The sequence below is a fragment of the Semicossyphus pulcher genome, unplaced genomic scaffold (assembly GCF_022749685.1).
Source record: "Semicossyphus pulcher isolate SPU_LCO1_2020_fin unplaced genomic scaffold, fSemPul1.0.p SCAF_9, whole genome shotgun sequence".
In the NCBI taxonomy this organism is placed as follows: domain Eukaryota; kingdom Metazoa; phylum Chordata; class Actinopteri; order Labriformes; family Labridae; genus Semicossyphus; species Semicossyphus pulcher.
The window spans coordinates 27,455,909-27,480,757 of record NW_027211770.1 but is presented as its reverse complement, the minus strand read 5'-3'; the positions used below and the strand labels follow the sequence as shown (position 1 = coordinate 27,480,757).

General features: G+C 44.3%; 1 protein-coding gene across 1 annotated transcript in view; it reads left to right on the top strand.

The window, feature by feature from the left end:
* The window catches only part of LOC138584648 (raftlin), a 136,650-nt gene that overhangs the window by 12,583 nt on the left and 99,218 nt on the right, over nt 1–24,849 (top strand). The window contains exon 2 of the mRNA XM_069656933.1: nt 6,029–6,220. Coding sequence (XP_069513034.1) covers nt 6,073–6,220 — 148 coding nt within the window. The 5' untranslated portion in view covers nt 6,029–6,072. The remainder of the gene's footprint in view (nt 1–6,028; nt 6,221–24,849) is intronic.

Genomic DNA, 24,849 nt, shown 5'->3' with positions numbered 1-24,849 from the left:
GGTTGGCTGCTCCATACCTGACTGCAACTGTCTACATGTTGAAGTGTCCTTGGGCGAGACCTTGAACCCTAAATTGAATGTGCATAGATCCCGATTGGAGGTTGGAATAGCAGCATTTACCATCAAAGTGTGAATGTGAGTGTTCAAGGGTGATTGTGGCATGTAGTGTAAAACTGCACTGAGTGGTCAGAAGACTAGAAAAGTGCTATATTCAATTTACCATTTTACCATTTAGTACTGCTAAAAGTGCCTTGTAAGCGCTGTTGTTGTGCTTTTCTGCTGATGGTGTTTGCTAGTTATTGTTTTATTGAAGAACAGCACACACCAACCTGTTGTGAGAAATCATTGATAATTATATTCCAGGATCCTTTCATTCTTGCAAATATACCACAGTGATCATTCTCACTACTTACTCTGAGCTATCCTCCTAACCAATTGGTTCTTCAAGCAGGATTGTCTAAATGCTCTCAGAGGTGAAGTTGTTGCTGAATGATAGAAGTGAAGTTGGCCTACACCTGCCCAAAACGTCCAATATGTCCACTAGCCTGGGTCGCAGACTAAAGGCCCGATCAGACAGAACACGTCTTAGCAGAAGGCGGCTTTTTTGTCATTGTTTTCAATGAGGCGCTTTTTGCACGCTGCTTTTGTGTTGCAGAGCGCCTCGCGTTTTTCCGCTCTGTGCACCTCGCGTTTTTAAGGAAACGCTCTGAGCGCCCGGAGTTGAAAAAAAACTTCAACTCAAAGCACAAAAAGCTCTCGATCTCATGGCCGTTTTTTCTCATTGTCCAATCGGATGAAAGGAGAGGCGGGCCTTCTGTCAGTAGACAGTATAACGGTTAGGTTAATGACTATGATTCGGTGGTTGCCTTAACAACAGTAGGCATAAGCCGTAGGCTTCAACAGAAAAGGCGCCTCGCGTTTTACAGCCTGCAAAACGTGCTCTGTCTGATCGGGCCCTAAGACGTCTCCCTGTCTGCCTTTGCCAGCTATCAATCCTTCATCACAGTGCGCTAACAACTGTAAATGATTGCTAATCTTAGTCCATGTCCTCTAGATGTGTCATCTGACACCGCTTTGTTAACAACTTTATAAGGTGATAAATAGTGAGGGAAAGTTCTGTCAGCCTTAATAATGTGCTGAATCCGATAAAAGGCAGCAGGCAAAGATCCTGTAGTGACCAGTGTGAGCTCAGGAAACAAAGCAAACGAGGACCGACAAACTGCTGCTGACTGACAGATAGAAAACATGGCCGTGAGAGACCGGCATCTCCCTGTTGTTGCCTTTCACATTCAGCATAATACAAAGTGCTGTGGGATGTTTTGATTGTATGGACCAAAGCTAAGTGCATCTCAGTGACAACAAAGCATCCGAACATCAATCTGAGCTTATGAGAGGAGAATCTTATCGAATAAAACCTCTTATCGAATAAAACCTCAGAATGCCATTAGCAAGAGACAAAAGATAGAACAAAATGGCAAGAGGATCGTTGCTAATTCAGCAAAAAGGAAATCAATGGCCCCTTTCCTGTTTTTTTCTGTCGCTAGCCAGCGTCTGTCTACCCGTTAAGCATCCCTGACTCCCCGCCTGTCAATCTCCAAAAAAAACCAGGGTGTGCAGGAGCAGAGGTGGGGCATTTGGCGGTTGCTACTGCCCGGAGCGATTGCCCCAGAGGAGAGGTTTGAGGCAAGAAACAGTGACTGAAAAAAATCATCGCACATTTCCTCCGTCAGTTCGGCTGTAAAAATACTCCTGCTCGCCTTCGCCTCCTCTCCGGTCTCAAGGAGCTATGCAAATACGAGCCCCTCCATTTTTTTTCTCTCTTCACTTTGTTTTCCTTCCACACCCCTCCCTCAAATCCCCCCCACCTCCACACCCATCCTATTGTTCTGAGTACCTCTTCTCCATCTCCCGTAGACTACATGACAGAGCCTCGCCTCCCCTCTTGTTGTTGCTTCTCTCCAGGGTAGGGGGAGAAATGATAAAAGCTATTTACAAGTAACTGTAGGCAACAGTGGAAATCCAAGACTTGAAAAAATCCACCTTTTTCTTCTACCCTGTTTTCTTTGATGTCGGAGCCATTTGTGATGCTGTGGTGTGAACTGCGGCACAGAGCAGCGCAGTCCTGAGTGACTATTTAGGGGGGGGGACTGAAGCACTTTTAGGGACTTTGACTACGCCAGCGTCTGCTGACTGTGTTTTGCTTTTTGGTCCTTGAAAATGGAAGAAGACATTAGTCCTGCTTGGAGAGTGCTGAGAGGCAAAGGCGCAACTCCTCCGTACATCTCCGACATGTACAATACACGTGGAAGTCTTCTGAACCGAGAGGCTTGCGGCACACAGAGGTCAGGGTCGAATTCACAAAAGGGGTTGTGCAACTTTTGCAGCCACTAATGCAAGTGGTGAATACACATCTAACTGTGCTGCAGAGCAAATAGCGTCCTATCTCCATGTCCTGTGCGCACATATTGACATCAGGCATGCATTCAGGGCATATGTGACTAAGCCTGATTGCAAAAGCCGTCCAATCCACAAACAGCAGCACTAACAGCCACGCAGAGTATAGCTTCTTAAAAGAGTCGGTGGTTACTGTGGTGCAGAAAGCCCAGACTCAGAGATCACGACAGCAATTCCACCTATAAGTGTCATAACAATAGAATTGTCTGTAAATACAATCAGTAAAAAGTATTTTGACATGATTATAATCGGCCTCAGACTGCCCAACTGCTGGGGTACTTAAAAAGAGTCGATCATTTGCATAGGTGCATAGGAGAGGTTGAGTACTGAAACGTCACAAGCAAACACCTGTATTTTCTGCAAGTTGGACTCTGTGTGGGAGTTTACTTGCAATACTTAAAAAGAGTGTTATTTCTTCTGGACGACCTGCTCTTGCTGCCTCGTCCCAGGAAGAAAGCTACATAATATGCATAGAGTTTAGACTCTAAAACCCAGCTCATCATCTACTGTGTATGTGGACAGAATCGAGCTCCATCAGCATGTGAGTGAATTTAGGTGCCGGCAGCTCCTCTCCATAATCAGATGTAAAACAAGAGCTGATTTCACTGACCTGCTTCACTTTGCTGCTTGTTTGCGCTCGAATATCATCGGCGCAATGTCCTTTGTGAATATGACTTTGAGACTGGGCAGGTAGCGGTGGCAAGTAATGCGCAATCTGTGGTGCAATCAGCGCAACCCGTTCTTTGTGAACTCGCCCCTCGATGTGTTCTGGTATTAATCACGGGTTCGTCAGCCTTCAGTCCGTTTCAGGGAGCTGCTCTGAGGCTTTGCAGAGATATGATTGTGATGCATGTAGAGATCCCAACAAAGACTTCCGTGTAAGTGGCACTGGAAACACTGGCTTTCATGACAACCTAATGAATCTCCGTCCTCATCTCTCACTCTTTCTCCCTCGTCGCATGTTGATCACCGCGTTTCTATTCAACGCACTCTAATTGCACAATCTTTCTCTCTCCAGACTCGACTTGCCAGGAATTACCCACAACCCCCCTTCCCCACGCAGACGTACAATCTCAGACCCGGCCACCCCCATTTCCTCCTTCTCCCTTGATTGATTCTCACCTTTTCCATTCTTGCCGTTCACCTCATTAACGGAGCCCCCGTCTGCTCGTTTCCTATCTCGCCTCCCACTCCTTCCTACATCCCAACGCCACCCCCGCCGCCCCTCCTCACTTCCTGTCCTGTCGTCTCTGAAGCGGCGGCCGGCTCGGATTCCCAGTCTCCGGCCAAGGCCCCGCGCTGTTCTGTAATTAGTAAGGAGAATAATAGAGAGGGTTCCTCATCAGCAGAGGTGGAAGGGGAGGGGAGGGCACCGCCGCCATCTACCCATCCATCCATCCATCCTTGAGTTTAATCAGCGGCACACAATAGGATGTCACCTGCTCCCCGACGCAGCCGCTGGAGAGAAGCAGTGATGCTGTCACAAACCATTTGGGGCGAGGCGGCTCTTTAGGGCCTCCTCTCCCTCCACGCTTGTCTCCGTTAATTTGGTCTCCCTGGGAACGAGGGGAGAGGGAACCCGTGAAAAATCAGCCTCATTTAGTCGTGTTTATTTATTTATTTACCGAGGCTTATCCGGCATGTTCTTCTTTATTGGTTTTCCGTCTGAAATCCCAGAGGAATCATGGATATTTGAGAGCATGAATGTTTTCATATGGTATGTGTGTGTACATGTTTGTGTGTGTGTGTGCGGTGTGTCACAGGCAGGTCATCTGAACCTGAATCAATCATTTACTCTAATATTATACTGAAGAACAGTTTTGAGAAACTTACCCGAGGGTTATATAAATAGCACATACATAAACAGTGCTGCACGGTGGTGCAGTGGTTAGCGCTGTCGCCTCACAGGTAAAAGGTTCCTGGTTTGAATCCTGGTTTGGACGAAGTGGGCCTTTCTGTGTTCCCCTCCGTGCATGGGTGGGCTTCCTCCCACAGTCCAAAGACATGCTCGTTAGCTTCATTGGTGACTCTAAATTGCCCGTAGGTGTGAGCGTGAAAGCTTATCTGTCTCTGTGTGTCAGCCCTGTGATTGACAGGTGATCAGTGTAACCCCGCCTCTCGCCCAGTGACAGTTGGGATACGCTCCAGCCCCCCCCGGCGACCCTGAACAGGATAAGCGGTATAGATAATGGATGGATGGACATCAGTGGTTTAAACATATAATTACTTTGATGACTAAGATATTACACATAAGACAAATGATCAGCTAACAAAGTATGATGCAGTGTAACAGATTAATAACTTAGCTTGTACATACTGAACTCACTTACATTATATTGTTCCCCTCTAGCTAACCACACGAACAATGCCGCACTCACTTACAACCTTTACTGTACTTTCTATTCCAGGTGTCATTCACTGATGGTCTCAACAGTAACAGCCATTGAGAACTGGAGGAGATATGTGATACATTGAAGTTAAACTACAGTTTTTTTATTCATATGTTTTACTGTTTATGATAACTTTGTGTGTGCAGAGATTTGTAAACGCGTTGACATTGCTTAGAAATAGTTGCAACAGGGCAACTTGCAAACCTCTTTCACAAGCAAGGACCGCGGTGACAGTAGCTCAGCCTGTAGGGACTTGGCTTGGGAACCAGAGGATGGCTGGTTCAAATCCTGAAGCACTGAATTGGGGCTGGTAGCTGGAGAGGTGTCAGTTCATTTCCTGGGCACAGAATCCCCTAACTGCTCGGGGCGCATGCCCATATGCAGCCCCCTCACTCTGACATCTCTCCATTAATGCATGTACATAGGGTCCTGTTTGTGCATGTAGTATTTTGGGCCTTTGTGTGTGTGTGTAGCATGTTTGTAAAAACGGAGTGAAACAATTTTATTTCCATTTTAACAATTTAACAATTTACTGCTAAATAAAATTGCTGACGATGCTTGGACTTGGAGATGTCAAACTTCTTACAGTCAGCTTCACAGAGGATGTGCCGTAGCACCTGGGCACGAGGAACCCCCTCAGACAGAAAGAAACAGACAAAGAGCAGAGGTGGGCGGGAGAGGTGCAGAATGCGAGAGCACAAGAGGAGGACGGGGGTAGGTTTGCAGGAAGAGTGTGGGTGAGGTGTGGTCGTAAAACTTTGCCATACAGCATCAATTATTTGTTAAAGTTACATTTCTGTCTGAATGATTATCAAACGTATAAGACTATGGAAATCTTTGGTTGCCTGAAAAAAATCCAATCTGTAACTTGTGGAAAATCTGTCAAAAATGATCAAGAGGAGAATAAACTCCACGTGATCTGTAGTTAAAAAAATTAACACTTTCATGGCATTGAAGTGTTTGAATAGAAAACGGGAACAGATTTGAGGGAATGAATTTTACATTGTGGTACGTCTGAGTACGTCTGTCACCACAGGTTGTGTCCAATTTCTAACACCACACACACACACACACACACTAACCCATTTACACTCATTTACTCTCAGGCCACACACACACACACACACACACACACACAAGTGACAATGAAACACATGTCTCTCTGTGTTTTGTCTGCTTGGCAGGGTCCGTACACAGACACACACGCGCACGCACACGCTGTGGAGCCATGGGCTGCGGCCTGCGTAAGATGAAGCCGACGTCGGAGGAGAGCAGTCCGGGGAAGATTTACTCCACGCTGAAGAGACCGCAGGTGGAGACCAAGGTGGGCGTGGCTTACACGTACCGCTACCTGGACTTCCTGATCGGCAAAGACGGTAAGACGAGAGTAATCTTCAGTAATCTGCTAACAGAAAATGCAACTTATACACTTTAATATGTCCATGTATAAATATAAAACCAAATCCTGTTAATTTGACATGTTTTTGGACTCTATTTAGACTCTGTTCTGGACTTTATTTTGGTTCAAATAGAAGCGAGTGCACTAAGTTAAACAGTACAAGCCTGAATTCTCAGTATAGCAATAGTTGCTATTGATCAGTGGTCCCTTCAGCCTCCTTCTGCAGATATGTTATGTTCATTTTGTTCTGCAGAGTCGTAAAAGTCTACATTATTGCTCCTTCCGCATGCACGGTCTAAATCATATGAATAGCTCAAGGCCTCTGGCATTATGCTGCCTCATACCTCTGCATGATAAGGCGGCAATGTGCCTCACACATTTTGCAAACGGCTGCTCCGCACTGCAATGTGCAACTCTGTGCCGTGTGTTGTATTTTACTGACTAATGCCTCCTGTATCGTGATTAATCTGTCCACTCCCCCCCTCTAAAAATGCCATCATACCCGCGTATCCCCAGCAGAAAAACATGGAGGATTCAGATGCAGAGGAAGATCTATCACTCGTGTATAGAATAACGGCACACTGGCTGTAATTTTCATCAGGATTTAGTTGTAATGATGGAGTGTTAATTAGCGCCTGCTCCCTGTCTAGCAGCCACTGTTGTAATTTCTTTTCTGACAATTAGTCAGTCATGCCTCCGCGTTGTGCTAATGATATAGAATTTTCCAACCGAATCAACACCAAACATCCTGCTGGCAGCCATCAATTATGTAGAGCAGCGAGTCCGACTTGCAAGCAGGGCATGCAAACTGAATAACGAATCGGGGGAAGGACTTTGTTTTGTTCAAGGTGACAGGTTTGATCCTCACAGAACTGTTTCAGGAAGTCTCAGCGTTCAGTAGGAGAGACAGTGGCCTGAGTCTGGCTCTGTAAATATGTCATCAAGTTAACTGTGAAGGTGTTGCTCACAGCCGGACTCAATCTGAGGCTCCCTGTGCTGCCGGTGAAAATATGGAAATGAATCAGTTCCCTTCACAAAGAAAGCATCCCTCCACACAAAGACAGGGCCGGTGGAGCCCCCTCCTTCCTCTCGTCAGACCGAGGTGTTTATGAGATGGGAGGTGGGTGTTGCTTCCTGAGTAGCAGAGACCTAAAGTAAGAGCTCGGGGGGAATCTGCGTGTGTGTGGAGGAGGATTAGTGTGTGTCTGTGTTGTTGTGTTCCAAAGTTAGATGCAAGTTTCCAACAGAGGCAGATGAGGTTAAAGGTACATTTTCACATTAGGATCATTTAAAGGTGAATAAGGTTTGTTTAGATCACATTCAGATATAAGATTAGTTCATATTTATGCAACTTTTTTTGGACCTGGTTTTAGAGACTTAAAAACAGTGTGGCAATTAAAGTGAGATGTACCTACAGAAAATTGTCACCCTAATATGCAGCTCCCTTTAGCTTTATGGAGCTTTAGGCAAGTTTCATACTGTTTTTTAAAGCCCCCCCTCCTGTGAAAATCCAGTGTTTAACCTTGTAAACATCTCCATGTGGTGTTCTTCATGTGCTACGAGACATATCAGGGACAACATCAGCAGTCATCTCCATGGCTGGGCCTGTCTGCTTTTAAACTGCAGTGTACCAAGGACAGGCTGAACAACACGTTTTCAGATTGGCAGGTTTGAGACGTCACAAACCTAAAGAGCTAATCCCATTAATGGACGGGGTGATGCTTTGCATATCATTATGTGTAACCTATGGCAACCACTTGGGGCGATGTGCGAGCCAGCTGTAACCGTCATCGTAATCAAACTCTACTGACGGCTAACGTTAACGTTACTACTACTAATTACTACATTTCAAGCTAGCTAAGTTCCAACAAGTTGCCACTAAACGACAGCAGAGACGTGTTTTAATTTCACGACGGAGGGGGCGGTTGGAAATGTCCATAGTGGGCGGGGCCTATGCAGATCTGGATATTTATAATGAGGGAGAAGGAGGAGATGCCTCGGGAGGATTTTTACATCGTATTTTGCAGAAAAGAATATATCAGACACAATTTATTAATTCAAGCAGAGCATTTTATACGTTTTAAAACATGATCAGATTGGATCAGATTTTAGAGACTTTGAAAACAATGCGACATCTGAAGTGAGTTGCTCGTACAGATGCACCTACAGAAAATTGAATCTGCAGCTTCCTCTGGCTTTATGGAGCTTTAATCAAATTTCAAACTATTCTGCAAATGTTTGCTTCACTCTCACCACTCTCAATGTGCCCTTATGGCCTTAGCAGGCAAGTCATAAAGCTTCACTGAAACACACACATAAGGGACAGAAAGCGTAGCATTTAGCAGCTATAGAGCAAGATATTTCCCTCGAGAGCTTGTAGTGACCTTAAACAGACCTAGAACAGCGGAGTTATATTCACGAGAAACAAACACAACTTGATTGAATGATAATGTTGCTCCATAATGTTGGATGTGTGTATAAGTAACTGCTAACAAGGCGGCCATATCAACTTAGATGGGGGAGATATGCTGGTATATTTTAAAGTCTGCAACTCCCAGAAACTCGTTTGTTAAGAAATGTGATAAAAAATACGTTAAAAACATGAAACAAATTAAGTTTTCTTGTCTGGAACAATGTTTATGTGTTGACTCCCATTACTTTTGCTGCAAATTGGCCGCCTGCTGTTACTTGTACACATATATAACATCGTCTGCTTGTGTAATGAGACACAGTCAGAATGTTTACATGCATACAAATGGGCTGTTTACCTTGAATATTCAGATCAAGAGTGAACTACTAATGAATTCACAAAGAACCTTGACACTACCAACATCTCTGACGCTGTTCGCTGTAACTGGAGAAAGTAAACCCTCTGTCTCTTCTCTTCCACTGCTCGGCATATCGGTCATTTTTCAGACACACTGCTTTGCTCCCAGTTTGCCCCTATGTCATTTTTACACACAGAACTAAATATAAGAGCAATGATAGCTTGGTTTAGGTGCTTAAATCACAGTTGCAATAGCCTAAAGTGCTTTTCTTACACAAGATATGTTTACAGGGAGCCTATGAGTCCCATCATGTTTCTGTTAAAAGCCCAAACAGAATAAAAATGCTCCATAGAAACACCTTCATCAGAATAAGGGCCTGTGTCCACTAACAGGGTTTTTTTTGTGGTTAAGCTCACAGCGCTCTCAGTTGAAAATATTTAAACTTTTGTAACTCTGCCGTGCTTGTCAATGTAACTTCTCCCTCCCCGACCAATCAAAATCAAGAAGGGGCGGGACATACAATATCGACTTTGTAAACAACAATGGTGGAGGAGAAGCTAATCCTTTCGTTTTTTCGTGGTTACAGTTTCCAGGTGCAGAGCTGCTGCTGACGCCAATACATCATTTTTATGTTTTTCTAGTAAAATTTCTGTGAATAAAAGCAAATATTAAAGGACCAGTTCGCCGATTTCTAACCTCAGTCCTATCATCCGCTATTATGGGGAGCTAATGCCATTATGGTAGAAAAAATGCTGTTTCACTCTGTGCCTTTAGAGGACGCTATCCGCTTCTCCAATGGGCCCTGGAAAACCTCCACCAGACTACGTAAAGAGCGTCATCCGGCGGAGGCCAGGGAGCTCGCTAAACTACACTTCCTCAATGTAGGACGCTCGCCTCCGATGGCATGTCTCATTCAAAATCGTCGGGTTTGAAATGTAGACTGCAGACCTGAAGATTTTTTAGATTATCCACCGGTATATATACACAAAAAAATGCCATTAGTGGACATAAGCCCGAAACAGGCCCAAAAAGATTACAGAAAATTGTACCGTGTTTGCAGGTAGTCCTTGAGGAAGATGAATGCATGATGTATTTATCACTATTGCACATGCACAATTTAATGCAAACCTAGACTGCATTAGAGCCCATCCCATGTAAAAATTGACCTGAAAGCTCTGATCTGAATGATTTCAATCAGGATGAAAATAAAGTATGCTTTTAACTTCAGCTAGATGGTAAAATGATTGATTAGACAGGGTGCCGGTGTAGCTCGCACAGGGTGCCGCGTGTCATCCCCACTCTCTCTTAACCTGTTTCTGACACTATCCACAGTCCTATCTCTCTCTCAAGAGCGGCATAAAAGAGCCCCAAAAAATACATTTAAAAAAATTATTAAATTAAGTTTCAAAGTAGTGTGTCGTCTGCAAACTTGTGCACACTTTTCGAGCAGCTGCTTCGTAGGCAGACATCAGCCCTGAGGTTGAGGACAAGGTAAATTAAGGATCAGGTGTAGAATTAGGATCAGATTAAGGCTGAATATATAATGGGGGTCATTAAAGTTGAGGTGAAGAAATGGGAAATTAATGTGCTCAGGAAGCAGTCTGTGTTTGTGTGTGTGTGCTCTATAGGCCAGGGAGGAGTCAGGGGGCTATATATAGCCATCACTCTGTTATTTCTGCTCATGACAGTTATAGCTGAAATGATGTCGGGAGGGGGGTTCGGTGGCGGCAGTGGAGGAGGAGGAGGAAAGGGGAGGGGGAGGGGAGATGGTACGGGAAGCAGGGAGATGTAGTGCGCGGCGTGTTCGCCCTGACAGTTGATTAGTCTCCATTAGTTTGTCAGGATGACTGGACTGGATGGATGGAGGAGCCGGGGAACGTGGGCGTCCGGGGGCCGGGCCGCCTTTTACTGCCTCCTTCGAACGGGACCTGACATGAAGGCGGAGCTAGGAGGGGAGGTGGGAGGTGGACGGGTGCCTCCTTTTGTCCAACTGCGCGTGTGTGTGTGTGTGTCTCGCTCATGGCCGCATTATTACCTTGAAGTCTTCTCTGTAATGGTGGGGGTGGGTACTTACTGTAATCAGTTTCCTCTTACTCTGTCCCTCTGTCACTGTCACTGCGCCTCTGTCTATATTTCTCTGTTCATCTTAAAATATATGAGTGTGTAAGTGTGTGTGTGTGTGTGTGTGTGTGTGTGTGTGTGTGTGTGTGTGTGTTTGTTTCCCATAGGAGCACATTAGGTTTGAGGAACCAGAGTGTGCCAGTGTAGCCTCAGTGTCTGAATCATTTCCCAGCCTCAGCAGAAACTGGGGGTTGAAAGGTTAGCGTGTTCCTCTGGCTGTAATGACTTTGTAGCAGGTATGTAAGTGTAGGTAATGATTCATGTCTTTGGCCTTTTTCTACAGGAAACTTGTTAAATATTTAAGATGGAGTCAAAGATTATGAATATGAGAAAGGTCTGTGGTAGAGCTGTAAGGTGTGCACATCCTGTAAATACAGTGTAAGCTTCGATAACAATCTGTGATAACTGGTTAATTATTGGTTCAGGGCTGAATCCAGTGTCGAATACATACTGATGATGTTTGTCCTGACACATGTTTATCTAAAAAATGATGGAAAGGTACTCTGTGGATTTATCTTCTTGACAGTAATGTTATGTTTACATGATCACCAAAACACACTGTTTGTATCCTCAGGCATAAAGATGTTGAATGTCCTTCCTCATAGAATATTGACAGTGCTCTACTAAGGATACAGATATAAAAAGACAGATTGTTGGCTGTTTGACTTTTGCCTTACCTTGTAGTATCTTTAGCATGTTTTTAGCGTGTCACAGTAAAACAAAAGAACCCTGAACAACTCTGTCAGGTCGCTTAGTGTTAAGGGCCTGTGTCCACAAGCAGTGTTTTTGTGCTGGCAGTGTAGTTCAGTGTTTTCAGCGCTCAGTGTCCTCAGCTCAAAAACACCCTCGGCTTCAACTCTCAGTTGGAAATAGTTCAACTTTTGGAACACCACCACTCTCATCAATGATGCTTCTCCATCACCGACCAATCAAAATGAAGAAGGGGCGGGACTTCCGATACACGCTTTTTCAATAACAATGGTGGAAGAGAAACTAATCCTGGCGGTCACTGACATTTATCTCATGCACCCAGAGTCGTTTTTTCGTTCGTTGTTTTAACGTTTTATTTGCAAAATTTACTTAAATGAGTAAAAGCACAAAAGTACTTTTTAGAACACCAGGTTACAAATTGTTTCACAAACACAAATTAACAAAAGGCAAAATCACAAAACCAAACGAGGCAAATATCAAATAAGCAAAACAACAACAAACTCAAACACAAGAAAGGGATGGGGAGCTACAAGAACGCAAATACAAATGAGTATTTAGCAACTTCTTCAAACTGTCCAAAGATTCAGCAGATCTGACGGGTTGTGGAAGAGAGTCGGGGCTACAACAGCAAACTGCATAAGCGACATAGCGGTCACTAACAACAGAGGCGAATTGCTGCCGGACAGCTTTTGTAACCTAGCAACGTAGCAATGCTCTGAAATTGAGGTCGCGGGTGCTGCAGGTGCACAAAAATGTCGTTAGTGGACACAGGCCCTAATTCAACTTAGAAATAAGATTCTGAAAAATGCATTATTCTGTATATGCCACTCTGGGCACATGTCATTCTTTAACTTTTGCTTTGTGCTCAGATATAATATTTGTATATTAGTTATTGTATGTCCCGGGGACCTGATGACACAATAATGTCACTGTTTTTTTTAAGGGCAGAAAGTCCCACTCAAGCCAGTGCAACTTCCTGTTTTTGGTTAACATCTTTCTCTATCAGAAATGGGGACGTAAAGTCTCTCAGGAGGTTGGTGTTGACCAATCCCTGACCTCTCTGTGGCTCCTCTCCCGCTTCGTGATTTGGGCTCTTTGTTGTAACACAAAAAAATAGTTCCATGTTTGTTTGGTTCTGTAGGACAAACACTGTCATACACCAAACTAGAGCGACTGTGAAAGGAAAGTGTTTTCAGTGTCACTGCCTCATTTTGCACGGGAACAGAAAGTCTTTAAGAAATATTAATATCCCGGCAGCAGCAGTGAGATGGTCTGCATCAGCATTTTTCACTGGGGACAGAATTCAGGCTGACTTCTTGTTTCCCTTCACCTCCCTCGTCTTGTGAAATGTGCCCTCATGATGTTAATCTCACTTCTCTGTGACGACTGCACTGTGAATAATGTTTGTAATAATTCTTCGCCACAGTGTTTGATCATAGCTTTCTGCAGCTGCCACCACAAAGGCCCCGCAGGCTTCTAACCCGCCACCGAATGTGCAAAAAATAACGCTTTTCTCTGCAGAAAACAGTGATGAAAGGAAGACCAAATGGTAGGTAATAAACCCCCTCTGTACTAAATATCAGCGTCAGCCCACCAATGAGTCATTCCTGTATCATTTCGGAGCGTGCATTCAGCTTCATGGTCACTCTGCTACCATTCACTCACCTCTGAAAGAGCTGCAGAAAAACAAAACGCAGAGTCTGTTTGATATTGAGATCATGACCCTACGGGGAGCCGAGAAAGCGGCTCGCTGTAGTTGTGTTAGATGATGTGGAAAGAAGTCATTTCATCGTAAACACGAGCACAACAGAGGCACGGATGTGTGGCGGGAAGCGTGCGTCCCCAAAATGTGATTCTGAAACATAAAAAATGTCAGAAAAAATAAAAAAAACACGCTCAACACATCGCATCTCTTCTGCCGGCAGGTTGGAAATTATGAAGATGTCGCCCTTGACATCAAAGCTGCTGAGCAGACGCACACACACACAAACACACACACACACACACACACACACACACACACACACACAGCATTTGATATCATCTCAGGAGCTAGACACGCCATTTATATGCAAAACCCCCGAAGCTCAGGGTCCCCTTGTTAATATGAGCTGTAGCAGTGGCGGCAGGTGAGTGACACGCAGGAGCAGCCCCCCCCCTCCGTCGCTCCACTCAAATATAAGACTGAGCCGCAGGAGAGGTCAGCAGGAACGCCGCGCGGCGGAGTGGCTTTCCGAGGGGAGATTAGTCCTCGGATGGCGGGGGGGAGCCGGGATTTATCCCCTGGCTTCTCAGCTCGAGAGGTGGAATTGAATCGCAGTTATTGAAGGGGAGAATGACATTGAAGACTGAATTCACGGTCATCTGGTTTTTACATTATGTTTCCATTATATCCCCGCTGCCCAGGGTGTGGCTGCGCGGCTCAAACCGAAACATGATTGTAAATGAGATGCAGGCCGAAGTGAGGGGGATGAACACTGTGTTTCTGATGGTCCGAGAAATCGAAGCAGGCAAGTTGTGATTATGTATTGGAAATTAATAACCCAGACGTTCGCTCGTTGCATAGCTTTGATCCCGATGAAGGTGTTCACCGTGATCACCTGTAAGTAATGGAACCTGTTGGAAAGCTACATTAGATTTGATGTGGGAACTAACACAGTACGAATACTTTGTTACTGTGCCTAATGTTTCCAGGTCTCAAAATCAAAAATCAATGCTTTCTATTCCTTACATGTTCAAACAGGTTTGTTACTTAAGCTTTAATGCGCTTAAAGGGAATCGTTGATTACTTTTATTTTGCATTGTTGCGCTCCCAAAATCAAGAACAATGTCAGCCTAAACGGATTGGAATGTAACCCGGGGTGGACAGCGATGAAGTAAATTTACTTGAGTTCATTTTTTGAGTATCTTGAGTATCCTTTTTTGGGGAAACTTTTACTCCACTGCATTCGAAAAACAAATATCCTACTTTTGACCCCACTACATTTCTATGACTGTTCTCGTTACGCACTGCTTTTGCTCTGAAGTCAGCTGATGTCTTTTCTAAAATCTGAAAGACAATAAACTGTGTTCGAGTAGTTCTGCGTGCAGTTTGTCTGAGTGGTGTTGCCGTACCTGTACCTGGCGCATCACCACGGTTGAACGTAGAGCAAAAGCAGAGCAGACGTCACTCAGATCAGACAGTTCATTAAGTGGTGGTAATGATGGCTACAGCAGAGAAAGATGAAGACATAACATGAGAAATCAGCATAAAAGACGAAGGACAAGAGACAGAAGAGGCGTCTGTTTGTGACTGACTCAGAGAACTTGGTTGGAAGTGAACCAGCCAACATGGCCGACGACGTCTGAGCTGAGTCAGAGCAGAAACCCATTCCTAATACAACTGATTTGCACGTTGAAGTAAAGTCAATGTTCATTATTTTCAGGATTTTTTTTTGTATATTTGAACTTTAATAGACTCAAACATGAGGTGAGGTTCAGTTAGCTTTGTGCACAGAAACAGGCAGTAGAAATGTCCTTTTTTACCCAAGTATATGTGCTATGTTCTACTTGTGGACTGTCGCTGCTCACTGATCGCTCCTGATGAAGGTGTTCGATGTGATTAACATTAAATTGTTGACTCTTTATAGAAACGTGCATTAAATATGCATCAGCCGCCGTCCGAACCGACAGTACAAACTCAGCCGTGTGTCACCGCCTCTTGTTTCTGCCTGCATCCATAGTTAGCTGCATACTAAGTGGATGCCTCTTGCATTGTTTGGAGCCCAGTCAGGCAGCAAAATGCCAAGCCATCGTTTGCTCAGACAAAGATGTCAGAGCAGCATTTTAGGCGGGTGACAGAGCCACAGCTCAGCAGCTTCCAGTCGTTGAGCTTCAAACGGCTGCAACTGCTGACAAAGTTTTCAGCAACAGGAAACTGCTCGGTTCCTTCCTCTTTCTCCTCCCTCCCTCGCTGTCTCTAGCTCGGCAGCATGTTTAAGATTAGCTTTCCTTGTAATGCTTCGTATTCTGTGCAGACTATTTCCTGTGTCTGAACGCGCTTTGTTGTTGCAGCTAACTGACCTGCATGTCTATGCTGTTGCAGCAAATGCAATTTCCCTCGCTCGGAGAAATATTCTTCTCGTGATTAGATTCAGGTTGTTCCGGCCTGCAGGATGAGTGCGCTACTGATTTCATAAGTGGTTCTGAAAATAAGTCAGAAGGTCTAAACGAGAGAAAACAAAAAGAAGGAAGCAGAATATGAGTTGGATTCAGAGACATGAAAAGTTGGGGGGGGCGGGGTTAAACCTCAAATCTCTTGAGATTTATGCACTTTCTAAACAACCTTGTGCTTGTGCTCGAGCGAGATAACACATCCTGGGGCTCTCTGGGCTTTATTTTGGAGATATGAACATTTCTGCGTGTGGGTGGGGAATCTCAGTGCGTCATTAGATGAGTAAGTGAGTGTCTTGAAGAGAGAGGAAATGAGGGGAGAACGATAGATAGCGTGTGTGTGTTGTGTATGTAATCGTGGTTAGCTGACATGTTCCTGTAGCCTCAGAAGCTCCTCTTTTGGACCTGTGTGTGTTTCTCTTGTGTTTAGTGTGTTTGTACACTGCTGTTTTATCCAGCCTGCCTTCTTATTGCCTCCTCTAACTCGGCCTCTGCCGTTCTCCTGACAGACAATCCGCCCGAGCGCCCCCTCAAAGCTTTATTGGCTCTTATTGCCATCTCACTAAGATCCAATATGCCAGTATTGATTGTGTTGAAATGCAATCAGGGGTCCACACAGCAGAGAAGCAAACAATCTAAATTTAACCAAACACCTCCGCCGGCCTCCAGCCCGGCCCTGAGAGCACCTCCCAGAGAGGAACAAATGCATTTATGTGTGTGGGGAGAGATGGAGGCGCTTCCACGTGGTCGCGGCTATTGTTAGACGCTCTGCCAAGAAGAATGTGAGGTCGCAAAAGCAGAATGTGCAGGAAGTGACCTCAGCCTCGACCTCACTTCCTGCCAAGTGGGCGGTGTCGCCAAAGTGGAATCTGTTTAAAATCATATCTCAGATGTCTTCCTTAAAAAGTAATTCACACGCAAACTCGGATCTCGCCTCTGCTCGGTGACCTTAAGGTTTGATACCATGCATTCCTCCAGAGGTTGAGAAATGATTTCAGGAGCTCCAGAGGAAAGAACCTTATGATCTCTGTGCTGAAGCGAAAACAAACAATCATCACAATCTGAGATATGAGTTCTCCCTCCATTCTCAAAATGAAATTACAAGGCACAGCTCAGCATTTCAATGCTGCTCCGTTCAGACGAGGACAGTGAGGAGCTATGATTTGTCAGCTAGGTAATGAAATGCTCAGCAGCTCTTCCTTTGTTCACACTTAGAAATTGCAGCTCCTGTATAAGTGTGTGTCCTTTTCAAATCAATTCACACACAGGCAGGAGCGTGTTGGATGATTTGTTTACAAATGCCATGAATTCATTTTGGAAAACATGTTGCCCTGAAAAACAGCAGTTAGGAAACGTCTTTGTAGCACGGACGACATTAATAGTTAGCGTTTTGCTTTTTCATAACAGCTTTCAGTTGTTTTGTTAGAACAGGTGTCATTTATCTGGATGTGAAATGGAAGGCTTCAGTTTTTCAAAATAAAATGCACTGATGACATGAAAAAGGTTTGATTAAAAAAGGTTTGATGCATGATGGGGAGCTTTTCCATTGAGACAGAGATAACCAGTGTTGGGGATAACGTGTTTGTGCTTAATGGGAACGGTTACAATCGGCATTCAGACGTGGGTCAAATGACTCTGCAGTAGACCTGGGTAATTATCGCTTCAGCTTGATGGGAACACAAAACCCGGGTCGACACGCTAATCTCTGCCCCCTTTTAGGTGCAATGCGAGCTGTAAAGGTTACACTGCGTCTGTCATTCCCGCGTTAAGCTGCAAAGTTACAGATTATGTGCCATAAACGAGGCTATGCAGTGACGGTAGACGCCGTCCTGACAATATAACCCACATGTGTAACGAGTCACAAAGGGGGTTTAATTTTTGGTAACACAAAAGTAACTTAAAACGTTACTTTTCTCAGGTAATGCATAACGTAACTTAGTTACGAGTTACTTTTAAAAGTAATGTTACCCAACACTTGAGATAACAACACCTTCATGTGTGGTGTTGCATGCTGGGTCCTTAGGAGGGATGGCAACATATTTGATTGAGAAGTGGAATAAGACTTTAGTACGGAGGCATAAAGTGTAGCATCTAGACAGGCACTAATCATAAAATCTAATAAATGCATTGATCAGAGATGAAAGAATATCAGTCCTCTTTCATTAAACGATCCTGTTTTTCCTTTATAATCCCGGCTGAGTCAGTTTGTGCTCGTGTTGGATCTTTTTTCAGACATGAGACACCATGAAACAGCGATTTAGAGATACACAAACAGGCCTTTTGCAGACAGTTGTGGTTCACTTTCTCCTTGTGCCAAATCTATTCCCACTCCCATTAACCAGCTCCAGCTGAGACTCTCAGACCCTCTGAAGTTATGTGAGCTCCTCCCACCACTCTGGACATGTTAGGAGCTGGAAGCCGGGCCGTTTTTCAAAAGCATGTTTGATGTTTCTTCTCGTTAGTATGGATTTGCAGAAGCCGAATGCCTCCTCTCTGCTGCACTGCCTCCCACTGCTAGACTCTGCTCAGTTAGAAATCAGCTCTCCAGTAATGTCGACCAAACTCAAGACATCAATAAGAGAAAATAGCAGCTGTTTCCTTTAAGTGTATTTGACAAATGTGGTTAGAAATACATGAAAATGTTTGTTGAGATAAGTGGAAGCCCCGCTGATGAAAGCAGCATCTTTGGACAGCGCTGTGAGTCATACTTCCACTCGCTGTGTATACAGTGGCCCCACAGACCTATAATGTGATTTCATTCCTGCAAGTATGGACTAACAATCAGCCCGAGGCCATTGTCAGACAGGAATAGAGAAGCTTCAAACCTGCTTCTGTTTTCAACCCATCACATCAAGGGGTGGCATTCAAAAATAAGATGCTGATTGGGGTCAATTTGCGTGCACATTACAGTTTGATTGCACTCGCACCCGCGTGGGATGCAGAGAGCGATTTACTGGCGTGATGAATTTGCAGTCGTGGAAGAGAGACGAGGGAAAAGCAATCAGAGTTCAGTGTCCCCAGCTGCAACAAGGACGTATAATTCTCCATTCTTCTGTGACGACGGGCGAGAGCAGCTTGATAGGCAGTTTATGCTGCATGATGATGTATAAACACACAGTGCAGACGCTGTCACCTGCTGGGGAGTTTAAACCCAGCTCCTGTGTGTGCAGTCATCCCAACAGTATGTTTAAAAGGTTTATCGGGATTCTGTGGAGGAAATGCATGACTTTTTTTTTGTTTGTTTGTTGTTTTTGTTTGTTTTAAAAAGTTTCAGATTAGTTTTATTTTTACACTCACCCAAGAGACGAAATGCTCTCATCCCACGTCGTCAAATACCGAAGCTTTGGCACATCCCTCTGGTATCTCATTTCGAGGGCGGTGGTGGGGACAACAATTTTTACAGCTTCAAGTGCGATCGGACACTGGTGCCAACTGGTGCCAACAGGCCGTGCACAGGGATCAACAAGATCAGAAGAGTCATCATCATCATCGTGAAAATCTTAGTCAACATCAACAACATCCTCGATGTCATCATCATCAATAGCATCAATATCATTAAGGTCAGAGGTGTTCATAAAGAGCTGGGTCTTTAGCTTCATTGTAAAGGTGACCGAATGGAGTTTGGTAGCTCATTCCAACACCGGTGGACTACTGAGGAGAAGAGCATAGTTAGCGCCTTAGGGCCCTGTTGTGATGGGAGAAGCAGGCACCTTTCATTGGCAGAGCGTAGTGGGCGGGACTGAGTGTAGACCTGAATGAGGGCGTTCAGGTAGGCAGGAGCTGTTTTTGTTGCTGTTTTGTAAGCGAGCACCAGAAAACAGTGTGCATGCGCCGACTGTGCATGCACCCTGTTACAGTTGCAACCGAATTTCCCACAGGGATAAATAGTATAGATAGTATAGTAAAGTATTTCTTATTCTGATTCTGAGTACGTTTTGCCTTTAACTTCCCGTGCGGCAGCCATTTATATGCATCTCTTTTCCAGCCCTTTGTTATACCCAAAGACAAAACACAGAGACAGGTGTCACAGAGGCTCAGTAGGTGGTTAATTATGAAATAGATACTGCACACGTACACTCGCTCCGTCATAATTACACATCAGTCTCATGTTTCGCTCGGCTGTCGGGCTCTTTAGGTCCGCATTGTTTCCCTGGATTCTGATGACAATGGTGGGATGCGGGTTCATATGAAGAGAGGCCACCTGTTGCTCAACAGGGTCCCCATCTGGAGGGAGATTAAGGTGTGGGTGCTGGTGCGGGGGCCGTCTATAATTTGACTTAATTACTTCTGAAGAGACCAGGGTGATGGATTAGCACTGTGCTTCTATTAGCATACGCTTCCCTATGGCCCTCCAGTGCAGGCTAGTGAAACCATTAATTGTGTAAAATCAGCCGTCGTGTTTCACCGTCTCCAAACCTGAGTTAGGATCAGATGATATATTGTTTTGTGTTAGGGCTTAAATAAAGTTTATTTCTTCTAAGCTGCACCTGCAGAGGATCTAAAGATGGAGATGTTTGTCTGCCAGTCGGTCGGTCCAACACTTCGGTCCAGACGGACACATTTTAACTGTCTGATGAGTTTCCATGAAAGGTTTAAAAGACATTTGTGGTTCCCAGAAAATAAATTCTTATGGATTTTGTGATCTCCTCATTTTCTTCGAGCATTAGCAGGTTGACAGGAGGGTTTGAGTGATATGTCTTGACAGCTATTGGACGGTTTGCCATGAAATTTGGTGCAAATTACATAAAATGTAAACTCATAAACTTAATCCCTGACTTTTCATTGGCCTAAGCTGTGTTTTTGTTTAGCATTAATTAGCATTTATTAGCATGCTAACACTCTAAATAAAGATGTGATGGTGGGAAACATTCTTGCTAAATGTCACCCGGCTAGCTTACAGCAATTGTAAGCATATTAGCATTAGCATTTAGCATGTAGCTCTGCCAAAGAAGCAACACAGAGCTGTTAGCATGGCTGCAGACTAAGTATTCTTGATCCCATTGATTGTTGGATGTTTTCGCCTGACAAAAAGTGACAATTTACACTTGCCAGGAAATTTAATAATGATATTCAGTTGACTGAATCTCTCAATCACACTAGAAACATTCAGTCCAAATCTTTAAATGCATGATGTATTGCAGGATTACCAGTGTCTGTTAGCTTAAAGAGATGCTCACCCTAAAATAACTTCATCAGCTTGTGTCTGAAATTGTAGGAGTTAAGCTTCAAGGTGAAAGTGAGACTATATAACATCTGAAAGACAAACAACGTTATCTTCTTTCTACAAGTTTAATCCTAAGCAATGAAACCCAGCTTTGCTCGAGCCTTTAGGGGTTTGGTGCTACAGCTTACTTTTCACCGGCTCCCTGTCTGTCAGAGAATACATTTCAAAATACTGCTGCTGGTTTACAAAGCGCTGTTCACGGTGCGAACCATCCAGAACACTCAGGTCGTTTGGGACAGGTCTGCTTTCTGTCCAGAATCAGAACCAAACATGGACAAGCAGCGTTCAGTTTTTACGCTCCGAATATATCTGGAACTAACTCCATGAAAATTGCAGGTCTGCTGAAACACTCAGTTGTTTTGAATCAAGGCCGAAGACTCACCTGTTCACAGCTGCCTTTTATTAAAATATCTTAATACATTTATTTTAAAGAGGGGGTATTATGCTGTTTCACAATTTAAGACATATATATCCTGTTACAATGTTGGATGTCCAGACTGAACGTGGGTGAAGTTTCAAATCTGTAGGTCAAAGTATGCTGGAGTAATCCCCAGGCTTCTCAGCTCAGTCAGCAGGGTGCTGTGAACGCCAGGTTTGTGACGTCACAAAGTGCAGCCTCAGCAGGCAACAGAGAGCAGAGAGTTTCTTAAAGGGACAGAGCTCACTGAGTAGTTTCAGGCATAGGCTGTATAAGGGCCTGCACAGAGCACCAGAGCGAGAAAAATTAAGAGTTTTTTTTCCTGTAAATTATGCTAAGCTACTGCACAGGTATCACAGAGTGAAATATGAAGCTTCAAATTAGCATAAAACCCCCCTTTAATAACCATTTAAACGTTTTATTTCTGCACTGTTAGTTTTACTTTTATATTTTATAATTGTTTTATATTTTATCTGTTTATATTTTATCTTCACTTTGCTTTGTCTGATGTGTTTCTTTGCCCCTTGTTATGATGCTTTTGTTGTCTTGTGTAAAGCACTTCTACGCTATATAAAGATACTTTCATTGTCTTGCTTGGTCCTGCAGTTCATGCCGCTTAGTCTACAAGGACTTTGTTTATTCTAAAGCTGCATCTGAATGTGCACAATATAAATTAGTTGGTTAAGAAATTGAAGGACTTAAAAAAAAACCTTACAGAATAATTATGTTTTATTTGCAACATAGCAACAACATCCATCCTTTTCATCGGAATATCAACACAAAATACTGTTCATACGCCCGTGCTGAGACCTTCCATTGATCTCTACCCTCAATATTTATGTTAAACACTCCTCTGAAGCTTGAATATGTGGAGTTAAAGAAGATGTTACTGAGATAAGTCTTGTGAAGGTGTGTGGATACCTCAGGCAGAGCAGGCCCACATACCAGATTTAAACTGCTCCGCTCTGCAACAAACAGGTCACCAGAGCCCTCGTTCACTTTCACAGTCAGGAGCAATTTGCAAGCCTGAAACCATTTCACACTTTGTTGTTATTTTTAGAACGACTCGTCTTGTTGTAAGTGTGGAACAGAGCGTCTAACAGTTAGTTAGAGCAGTCTTTAAAGGAGAAACATACTTAGTGTGACAATGAAGTAACACCATGGGAGGCTTTGATCTGATGTACAGTGACACTTTGATTGACTTATACACAATGACTAATAGCGGTTCTGCTCTTTGTCCCAAAGCAGTCCATATTCTTCCCGTTGATTGCAGACAAATTGGTTGTTTCCCTTTTTGTTGATGCAATTACATGTGCAAAAAAGGAGATTTTCGTCTGCTGCTGCAAACATATTATCATGCTTTTGCACGGCTAAACATCACATGTGATGGAGATAAAGTGGGCAAGTTTTACACACTCTTATGTCTAACTTTGCTTCGATATTCTTAGATTTATAAAGGCGTTTGTAAAGAGTCTTTTTCTCCAGTTAGCATTGCCCACATGTGGCATAATGGGGTATAACTTCTAGTCCACGTAGTAAAAGTCTTACTCAGCTGTCAGAAGAGAGCGAGGTATCCGACAAGTGAACTGCTTCATGTTCAAGTTCCCAGATGTTTCCTTGAATCGAGATCACAGCACACCGAGCAGTAAATCGTGATGTCCCAGAGCTAGCTGTGACACTCCCGCTCTCACCCCCCCTCCCCGCCTCTCCTTCACTCCGCTCTGACACTGAACCTCTCCCAGCCAGGTAGTTTGGACGGATTTCTGCTCGCAGAGTATCTGAAGTGACATGTCGGGTTCCTCTCCCGTCACGGCGCCGGTGTAGTAATTGAAGAAGCAAGCGCAGCTCTCACTGCAGACATTTTGAACGGGTGAACTGGAGGAATGTCAAGGAGCTTACGGCTGAGTGTAAGAGTGTTTTTAAGAAAGTGTGTGTGTCCAAGTCTGCATCGCTTCATTTTTGTACTGCACGTCTCTCCCCCTGAGTGTACTTTAGGCACAGATGCAAACCTGACAGTAAGTACACTAAGTCAAGTAGTGCACTACTACAACACAGACCTGAGGTACTTGGACTTTTTTCCTGTGTTACACATTCATTCACATTTGTCATCCGGCTTTTCTCACTTTGCCATCAAGGTATTTAATAATCTGTAATGAGTGCTTGAGGGCTGCATGGTGGCGCAGTGGTTAGTGCTGTTGTTCCTGGTTCGAATCCCGGTTTAAACGTAGGGGGCCTTTTTCTGTGGAGTATGAATGTTCTTCCTGTGCATGCGTGGGTTCCCTCCAGGTACTCCTGCAGTCCAAAGACATTCTCTTTAGATACACTGGTGACTCTAAATTGCCCGTAGGTGTGAGCATGAGCATGAAAGATTACCCCTTTTAGACCAACGCGAACCTGGTTCTAGTTCTGGCTCTGTTTGCACCTGCTAGAGCTCATGGAGGAGCCACGTCATGGCGTGCTCCTGCGAGGACCAAACTGCAAGGAGGCAGCTTGTCTCCTCGGCCGACCACTGCTTCGCCTTTGTGTCCATAACCTTTCTTGTTTTGTGTCGCTGAATGTAGAAAAAATGGCGGACACTCTAGTTTGGTTTGTCTTTTTGGTCAAGGCAACCCCGCCCCTCGCCCCTGAGGTAAGCGGTTCGCGGTTCTCTCTTCTCTCTTTATTTCGCTTGAGCACCGGCTCTGAACCGGCCCTGAAACTGCCTCGGTCGAAAAGGGTGTGTCAGCCCTGTGACTGACTGGCGATCGGTCCAGGGTGTAACCCTGCTGGGATAGGCTCCAGCCCCTCTGTGACCCTGAACAGGATAAGCAATATAGATAATGGATGGATGAATGTGTCCTTATGTGTTGTGTTATTTCATTAGTAATGTGTCTTTATTGTTATACAGCTACATAGTTTTTCTTGACACATTTTGACTGAAGTATTTGCATTTTAATTCTTAAGCTGCAGACAGGAAGTCGATTTATACAGAGCCACTCATGTCTAGACGGGGCACGGCAAGCAGCACTACATGAAGAGAGAAAAGCCTCCTCTCCTTGCTGAGCTGAGTAACAAGAGACCTTAAATCCCCAGTTTATGATGCTGCTTAGCTAAATCAGCTGTTTAGATTGTGTCATACTGACACTGTAACCTTTTTAAACCCCATATACCTGCTCTGTGTGGCTCTATGATCAGATTAGAGAAGGACAGCAGCAGCCTGAGGTGTCTGGAGG